General features: G+C 58.6%; 1 protein-coding gene across 1 annotated transcript; it reads right to left on the bottom strand.

The window, feature by feature from the left end:
• Positions 1 to 6141: 6141 nt before the first annotated feature.
• LOC122368720 (trithorax group protein osa-like) lies at positions 6142 to 9346 on the bottom strand. Its single transcript, XM_043342929.1, has 3 exons — positions 9294 to 9346; positions 8748 to 8887; positions 6142 to 8412 (listed from the first exon to the last, which is right to left on the bottom strand). Exon 3 carries the CDS (start codon positions 8407 to 8409, stop codon positions 6274 to 6276), a length of 2136 nt encoding a protein of 711 aa, XP_043198864.1. The 5' UTR covers positions 8410 to 8412; positions 8748 to 8887; positions 9294 to 9346; the 3' UTR covers positions 6142 to 6273.
• Positions 9347 to 9641: the final 295 nt, after the last annotated feature.

The raw sequence follows: 9641 nt of genomic DNA on the forward strand, positions 1-9641 counted from the left end.
AGTGGCTGGCCGACTATTACTCTGCGAGCACGTTCAACACCTGTGAACATCAGCCACTCACGCCGATGGACGGTCCACCCCTGCGCATCATGCTCAGACCTGACGCCGAGCCAGTGGCCCACCACAAGGCTATCCCAGTACCACTGCACTGGCAGACGGAGGTCAAGGCCGCCCTGGATCGCGACGTGCAGCTGGGGGTCATCGAGCCCGTACCGATTGGTGAGCCGGTGACCTGGTGCCACCGGATGGTCGTCGTCTCCAAGAAGTCGGGAAGCCCTCGCCGTTGCGTCGACCTTCAGCCCCTGAACCGCTGCGCCGCAAGAGAGACGCATCATACCCCAAGTCCCTTCCACCAAGCCCGGTCTGTGCCGAGGTCGACCTACAAGACGATACTGGACGCCTGGAATGGCTACCATTCGGTGCCCCTACACGAGGAAGATCGACACCTCACCACTTTCCTGACCCCTTGGGGCCGATACCGTTACTGCGCGGCACCCCAGGGCTACATCTCCAGCGGTGACGGGTACACGCGCCGCTATGACGAGATCGTGATGGCGGCAAACCTGTCACACGACTGCTACACGAAATGCATCGACGACACCCTTCTCTGGGGAGACAGCATCGAGGAGGTGTTCTGGCGCACTGTGGAATGGCTGGACATGTGTGGCCGTTCCGGCATCACGCTGAACAGCGAGAAGTTTGTCTTCGCCCAGAAGACAGCGGAATTCGCTGGGTTTGAAATCACGCCTGACACAGTCCGCCCGTCTCATGCCTTCCTTCAGAGCATCACCGAGTTCCCCACTCCCAGGAACCTGACAGACGTCCGCGCGTGGTTCGGGGTCGTCAATCACGTCGCCTACGCATTCGCCATGGCGGATGCCATGCTGCCGTTCCGGGAACTCCTGAAGCCCGGCAAGTTCACGTGGACGGATGAACTCCAGGCACTGTTCGACATGTCGAAACGGACCATCGTCGAGGAGGTCACGAAGGGTGTCCAGATCTTCGAGACAGATCGCCCAACCGTCCTGGCCACCGACTGGTCCCGTACTGGTATCGGTTTCTGGTTACTCCAGAAATACTGCACATGCGCCGGTCGGTCACCACTCTGCTGCGCTGAGGGCTGGAAGACCACGCTGGTGGGAAGCCGCTTTACATCCGGCGCTGAATCTCGGTACGCCCCGGTCGAGGGCGAGGCGCTGGCAGTGGCCGACGCCCTCGAGAAAACGCGCTTCTTCGTGCTCGGCTGCAGCGACCTCACGGTCGTTGTTGACCACAAACCCCTCGTGAAGATTTTCGGGGACCGATCACTGGTCGACCTGCCCAACGCCCGTCTCCGTAATCTCAAGGAAAAGACCCTCCGGTTCAGATTCGACATCAGCTATCTCCCCGGAGTCAAGAACCGCGTTCCCGACATCGCGTCCCGGTACCCAACCGGCGCTCCCATCGGCATAAGCCTCTCCGACGACGTCACCGTCGACGATGCTGGCGAGGTAGCGGCAGCCGCCATCACCACGATCCGGTCTGTCACCTGGGACCGCGTGAGGGACGCAACGGCAGGCGATCCGTCGATGATGCGACTTCTCGAACTGATCGAGGGAGGGCTACCAGCCCACCGCCACGAGATGCCTGAGGAGCTCCGAGAGTATCATTCGCTCCGTGATGGCCTATACACCAGCGACGGCATCATCCTGTATGATCAGCGAATCGTCATCCCACCCAGCCTCCGCGAGGAGGTGCTCCAGAGTCTCCACGGTGCGCACCAAGGGATCGGCATGATGCTCGCGCGCGCGGCCGTAAGCGTGTACTGGCCCGGCATCACGTCAGCTATTCGGCGCGCCCGTGAACGATGCCACACGTGCAACCGGAACGCCCCATCGCAGCCATGGGCCCCACCTGAGGACATCAGTTACCCAGAGTACCCGTTCCAGCAACTATGCGCGGACTACTTTACACACTGCGGCCGTACGTACCTCGTCATCGTTGATCGTTATTCTAACTGGCCAATCGTTGAGAGAGCACAAGATGGCAGCGCAGGCCTCCGAGACTGTCTCTACCGCGTCTTCAGCACATTTGGCATCGCTGAGGAGCTGACGAGCGATGGCGGGCCGGAGTTCACTGCCCACGAGACACAGGCGTTTCTGGCCGACTACGGTGTTCGTCACCGCCGCTCCTCTGTGGCATTCCCACACGCGAACTGTCGCGCTGAGGTTGGCGTCAAAACCGTCAAACGCATGATCGAAGGCAACACAGGTGACAACGGGGAACTGAACGTGCGACGCTTCCAGCGCGCCATGCTGAACTACCGCAACACTCCCGACCCCACGACAGGGCTGTCGCCGGCCCAATGCGTGTTCGGTCGTCCGGTGCGAGACTTCATCCCGATACCCCCCGGTCAGTACCGTCCTCATCCCACGTGGCGCGAAACCCTGAGTGCTCGTGAGGAGGCACTCCGGAACCGCCACATGCGGGACCACGAACGCTGGTCCGCACATACGAGGCGACTACCTCCACTGACCGTCGGTGATGCCGTCCGCCTCCAAAACCAAATCGGAAGATATCCCAGGAAGTGGGACAAAACTGGCCGCGTCGTGGAGGTGCGACAACATAACCAGTACATGGTCCGGGTCGACGGCAGCGGCCGAATGACATTGCGCAACAGGCAGTTCCTGCGCAAATACACTCCGGTTGTTCCGGCTCGTCGTCAGCACACCCGAATGGACGAACTGCTCGACGACTTCCGCCGACATCCAACACGCGTGTCACAGTCGCACGCGAACTCTGGACTGACGCCACCCACTTCTCCACCTGCGGCGCAACCCCCCGGCTCTCCGACTCCAGTGGTCGGCCAGATGCCGGCGACGCCGCCGCGGGCGCCCCGTGGCAGGCCCCCGACACCGCGTCCACCCGCGCCATCGCCGCCTGTGGTGTTATCCCCGCGCGAGCGAGATGCGTCGCCGCCCCTTGTGTCCCCACAGTGTGTGACGCCGTCACCGTCCATGTCGACTTCACCACCACATCGCGTGTCCCCGCATGCGTTGTCGCCCGGTCATGCCACGCCGTCGCCGCCGGCCATGCCGCCCCCTGCCGCGCCAGGCTCGCAGCCGCTGAGAGATACTGAACCCGACCGTCCCCGTCGCAGTGATCGCCCGCGCCAAATGCCGATCCGCTATCGCGACCCCAATTTCACGCGCTGACTGTGCCACTGACTCCCTATCATTGTCAAACTCGGCAGTTGTTTGCGATGTTCGGATATGTTCCGCGTTTAGTGTTTGATCGTTGTCCCGGCTCGTTTTCCAGCCGGTCCACTCGTTCTGGTTGCCTAGAAGCTGTGTTTTGTTGCCCCCTGGGCTATTTGTTTGTTCGCGCTCCCGTGAATGCGACCCGTCGTTTGGCCTTTCGGCGTCGTTTCGTTACGGCACCCTTCAATCTATGCCAATCTATGTAAGTCTTTGTTCCCGGCCGGCAAAGACTGGGGGGAGATAGACATGTATGCAGTGCCTTCCCTCTGTAACATTGTTTCTGTCTCGTCCGCAGGACTAGATATGTCCAACATTCACTGAATTCCGAATACAGAATATCGAAATGGCGCGCATGCCTATCTACTTTGTAGCAGAAAATGTTGATGGATCTTGGTGAAGGATCTATGATTTCAATGGATCTCAAAGCAAATGACAAGTTAGGAGCTGTACATCTGGGTCCCACATGGAAAATATATCCTGGGCCCTGTTCGGTTGCTATTTTTATATCAGCGTGCTGTCGGTCTTCCCCATATAAGGAAGCTATTGCTGGCGCGGCTTGGCCTCTCTGCTCTCATTGGTCTAACGAATAGACCACTTGAATTTGACCAATAAGGAGCCAAGAAGCAGCAGCATGGTCGCAGCCTGCTGATAAATAAACCGGGTGCGAACAGAGCTCTGTATCTATGATCTCATATTAATATGGTCTGACGATAAAACAAGAACCAAAGTTCTGTTCAATTAATGTTTTTTATCAGCATGTTGTCAGTTTTTGTACTCAGTTGTACTCAGGTGTCCTTAAGTGTATTTCATGCACAGACCTAGTCCTGAGTGAAATACATAGACGTTGCCAGAGGTTTTTGGTTGGGGTGGGGGGCAAAATCAACTTTTGTGTTAAATCTTGCCTTTCCGATTAGTCGTTACTCGTTACTCACTCGTTTTACATATCATTCGACCGGCCCGACTGGAAAAAATGCCTCCACTACGCTGAAGTTCTCGGCGGAGGTGATGCGCCGAAATTTCGGCGCAAGGGTTTATGCGCCGAAATTATTTTACCAAGCCATGCTTCATGCGCCGAAAATTTTCAAGGTTTACTGATGGCTGCAGGCTGTAGCCACGCACTTTTCGTCGAGGGGGGGCTGGTGTGTGTGTGTGGCTGTCTTCCAGTGACTACTGTCTACAGACGGTTGTTGGCACGGTCGACGGGATCGGGCAGACAATAGACATCAGCAGGCCATGCGGGACCGAGCACCAGCGTTCGCTATCACAAAATCTCCTGACTCACAAACTCACTGGCATGTTCCATAATTGTAATGTAACCTTTATTTTGTTGCCCGGCTCTGATCAGCAGTAGTGCCCAACCGGTGACTGACGCCTGACGGGGCCTTCAACAGGCGTGGTGCAAGCACGGCCGATGGGATCGGGCAGATACCACAACCAGGCCACGCGGGACCGATTGCCAGCGTCCGCTCGCAAACCACACGCCGGAAATACAGGAATCACAACGGTCAATATGCACATGATAGCATACGTTATCTGAACTAGGGAATCCGACAATCCATAACCTCACTCTCGACCGATGAACTGTTCCCGCCGTGGGAGAGTCACAATCAGGTTCACTGAACATGACTTAAATACCCTGAGACGAACACGAGACAAGATAAGTGATATTTAAGATGTTTAACTCCCAAAGACATTTAATCCTTGCCGGCCGAGGGGGGTTGGTGCCACCCCCTGACGGTTTTTTTCGCGATTTACGCCGAAGTACGCCGAAAATTTCGGCGCAAGCCGTCGATTTAACGCCGAAGTACGCCGAAAATTTTCGGCGCAAACGCCCAACTACGCCCGAGTTCTCGACGAAAGCGTGCATTTTTTCCAGTCGGGATTCGACGCGCAATGGTGCGAGGTGCGAGGAATCCAATGGTGACAAAGTTTTCCTTTTATCCATGACATGTAATTTTTTACAGAAAAATTCGAATTTTTGAAATTTATTGACAAAAACGACCGGTAGAATTACAGTCGCTGCGATTGCCGACGCACTGCAGAGGGCCCCTGTGCAAACGCTTCTCTCCCTTTAGCTCCTTTTTTGGTTGACTGCGGCTCAGCCAATACTACCTTAGCGCTGAAAAAACGACGAAATTGCCTCTAACCCAAGCTCTAACCCTTCTAACCTTCTAACGGAGTTCTATAGCCTTGCTTCTAACCACCCACGCAGCAAACAAGTACACAAATTTGCGCAATCGCAGCAAAAGCGCCACTTACTCTCCAAATGTTGTTTCCATATCGAAGGAAAGTGATTCCAAATCCTTCGTCGTACGCAAAAGTTAAGCCATGCAGCTAATTGCACTGGATCAATTATTCTACAATTTTACCGGAATTTCGAATTACCTGAAGGCGAGTAGTATTGTGTGTCGAAATTCCGTTTGCCTTGATTTTGCTTGTTTCGAATTTGAGGCGCTCTGGTATGGGAGGAATGAAGGACGGCTTATTTTTCAACATGCCTTTCAGATTTTTCGAAGGTGTCTCGGTCATGCAAGCAACGCCTCCAATTCTATGAAATTCCAAATATTCTTGCCATAATCTGAAACCGTCTAAGCTTCCATTCAGACGACATGAAGCAAAAACGCGCAAGGTGCATTGGCTGAAGCAGGATGCGGCCCACAGCTCCTCTCAAATGCGGCAAATTATCATGTAATATGCATCCACGCATTGGCGATGGAGTATCGTCATATATAAGCATCTTTGATCTAACTGACATGGCCAAAACTAAAAAACCCAAAGTAAAAATCACTCAAAACATTAGAAACAGGCTGCTAAGTTGCCTGCTGAGACGGGTTGCACCAAATGCCAAACACCTCACCAAATAAGAATGGATAACCGAACACGATTGACAAAACAGCTGGGCACTACCAACAGATGAACATTTATTCAGGAATTCATCGGAGCTGAACCCAGAGCGCTTTGGACATGTACAGTATGAATGCGGCAGGGAGCGATGAACAATAGTTCGGGCCGCCCCGATCGATCACAGCGCGCGCTACACTCCCCGCTCGCCGGCCGGCAGGGCTACCGTATAGAGCACCCGCGACAGCTGCGCGGCCACCCGCTGGTCCAGGATCTGCGACGTAACCAGCGCCAGCAGGCGCGCCTCGCAGCGCACCAGCGCCGGCCGCGCCTCGGCCAGCGGCGCCAGGCTGACCAGCAGACCCGCGGCGCGGCCCAGCAGGTCCAGACTGGTGCCCATCAGGTCCGGGTTCTCCCGCAGCGCATTCACGCCCTGCGAATTGGCCACGCTCATGGCACTCTGTTCGGCCGCCTCCACGAACCGCACCAGCGTGGCGGTCAGGTCTGTCTCGGCGGCTAGCACGCGCCCCACCCGCTCGTCCACTGCGGCAAGAGCGTGCAGCAGAGTGAGCGCCATCTCCCTGCGCACCTGGTCCCCCTCGGCAGCCACCCAGCCGGCCGCCAGCCGACAGACACGCTCCAGTCGCCAGCCGGGCGGCGTGGCCAGCAGCAGATCCACATTGTCCGCGTGCACACAGAGCCGGCAGAGCGCCTCGAGCGCCAACCGGGCGGCCGGCAGCGCGGCGCCGCTGACGGGCAGCGGGTCGGCCGCATACGAGGAGCGGCACTGCACCCAGTGCAGCAGACCGTCCAGCACGGGCCGCACCACGGCCTCGTCGTGCCCGCCCAGTCGCACATGGCCGCCGATATTGGTGAGCGTCACCAGCGCGTGCTCGTGCAGCGCCGGAAGGAAGTCGGCCCACCAGTCGTCGCCGCCGAAAGCCGGGCACGGCTCGCGCTGGTCGGCATCCTCGTCGCGGTCGTAGTTTGTGTGCGCGGCCGCGCGCGGCGGGTGCCGGTGGTGCAGCTGCAGCAGGTCGCCGAGCAGCACCAGAACCGGCTCGGTCGCCAGCTCCGCCTCGTTGCCCGGGACGAAGGACAGGTTCCGTAAGATGGTGCTGGCAGCTAGACAGCGAGTGGCCACGCTCTCCTGGGTCTCCGACGTCAGGAACAGGCTCGATTCGTCCCGCTGCTGGCACTCGTCCTCCTCGTCGGGTGGTGGCCGCTTCAGCGAGCCGCGCGGAAGGATCCCGCTGGGCACCGGCGCGGGAGGAGACACTGCGCCATTCGGCAGAGCGACCGGCTTCCCTTCCTCCGCCGGAACGGGCTCAGCCTTCACAGCCGACTCACCCTCCTTCACCGGCGGCTCGCCTGGCTCCAGTTTAACGTCCACATCCATTGCCTCCTGTTTTACACTCGCATCGCACGCGTCCCCCTTCGCATCGTTCGCACTGGGCTTTGCATCACTTTTCACACCGTCCGCATTCGGCTTTGCGTCCTGATCACTGTCCCCACCAGGTTTTACGTCCCCTTCCGCACTGGACTTAACATTGTCGTCCGCACTCGGTTTTACGCCTTCCCCACAGTCCGCCGGAGGAGCCACACGTCTCAACCGACTGAGGAAGAAACCAGGCTCCTCGAAGCCGGCCAGCCGCTCATCCAGCGGTGCCTGGCCGTTCACCTTCGGGGCGTCTTCCATCGGCTCGTCTGCGGGCTCCTCCTTGATTCGTCCGTCCACCAGCCGCCGCTGGAACGGTATCCGGCCGCTCTCAACTTTCACGTGCGTCAGGACGTGGTCCCAGCCGCCGTCAGCGTCGGCAGAGTCGGCCTCCCAGGCGCGCCGGCGAGGCGACACCAGGATCGTCTCCGAACAGTCGGCCAGCTCCACGGCCCTACCCAGACGGGACACTCGCGTGTAGTCGGCGCCGTGCAGCACCTTCTCGCTGTCCGAGGTGTCCGCCGGCCGGCAGACACCCAGGTCCGGCTCCGGCTCCCCCTCAGCGCCTCCCTCGAACCACTCTCCGGCAGCGCGCCGCGAGAACATGGCCGCCAACGACTGACGGAAGTGCTGCAGCAGCGCCGCCAGCAGACCGGGCATGCGAGCCAGGCCCAGCCACGACACGGAAGCGTCGTCGAAGGACAGGATCTGCAGCACGTCTAGCGCCCAGCGGCTCTCGGCCAGCTGGCCGGAGCGCAGTGCCATCGTCAGCCGCCAGCCGTCCACGGGGCCGACGTCCGCGCGTGTGCCGCGCCGCCGCCGCGCCAGGACGGGTAGCGTGGCCTCCACACTGTCAGGCGGGAACGTGGGCCGCAGGTACGAGGCAGGCATCGGCTGACGGGGGACGAAACGCGAGTCAGTGGTGGGTCGGCCAGGCGGGGTGAGGTCGATATGGTTCAACAGCACAATGCTTGGAGAAAATGGACCTGAAAGCCTACAAACAGCAAGCGAACAAATGATGCAAGTCATGTTCGTCACCTGAATTTACGCAAAACAGAAAGAGATGCATAATGCATCTCGTTCGACAGTGCATAAAAAGTTATCTTGAATTATCAACAAAATCATGAAGTCCGTTCGGAAAATCCAGCACAATAACCCATAGCCAACTCTAGCTCAATAATTCCCCTGTAACACCACACGCTTGTCCCACTGCCTCAGGCGTCTCTCACCTTGGCCGTCACGCCGGGTCTGTCGGGCCGGCCGGCCGGTCTGGCGCCGGGTGGGGCCGGCGAGGTGGTGGTGCCGCCCCACTGGCCAGGGGCCGGGTACCGCGGCGGCCACTGGCTGTACTGACCGCCACGCCACGCGCCTGAAGCAGACCGAAAGACAGACAGATGTGAATAATTAGGCAGGTTGGACACAGGGAAGAGTTTTGCATGAACATACAGAGGTGCATCTCGCATATCTCGCATAGAAGTAGTGACGCAACACTTACACGTACAAACACAATTGGCAAGACATAGACACAATGGGGCGCATCAGGGGCAGACACATACATTTTGTCGCATCAGAACCTCACCTTGTGATACATAAAGATATACGAAAACCGGATTCAGACACAAATGAACGGAAGCACAACGGATGCACCGAACAATGTCCAGACATGCGAAGCAAATACAAGACTCGTGACACCGAGTCGGTATGGGCCACCTGACCACCATCCATCATGTCCGTCAATCCACTCTGTTTACATCCACCCACAATCATCCACCTACCGTAAGGCTGTTGTTGCTGCTGCTGCTGCGGATGCTGCTGATGTTGCTGTGGATGCTGCTGGTGCTGCTGTGGATGCTGCTGATGCTGCTGCTGTGCCATCTGCGCCTGGTGCTGGCTGTAGGGCACGGCGGCGCCGGGCGCCGAGACGGGCGGCTGGCCGGGCCGGCCTGCGCCCGGCACCGGCAGAGCCCCCGGCGGAGGCGGAGGCGGAGCCGCACTGGGACTGTAGGGCCGCGGTGGACCACCGGATACCGACGCCGGGGCGTGGCTGTACGGCTGGGGGCGCAGAGGTGAGGGAGGTCAGGACCGGCGGGCTAAAAAGAATTGAGCTCGCCAATGGAACACGA

The sequence above is a fragment of the Amphibalanus amphitrite genome, unplaced genomic scaffold (assembly GCF_019059575.1).
Source record: "Amphibalanus amphitrite isolate SeventyFive unplaced genomic scaffold, NRLGWU_Aamphi_draft 000970F_arrow, whole genome shotgun sequence".
In the NCBI taxonomy this organism is placed as follows: Eukaryota; Metazoa; Arthropoda; class Thecostraca; order Balanomorpha; family Balanidae; genus Amphibalanus; species Amphibalanus amphitrite.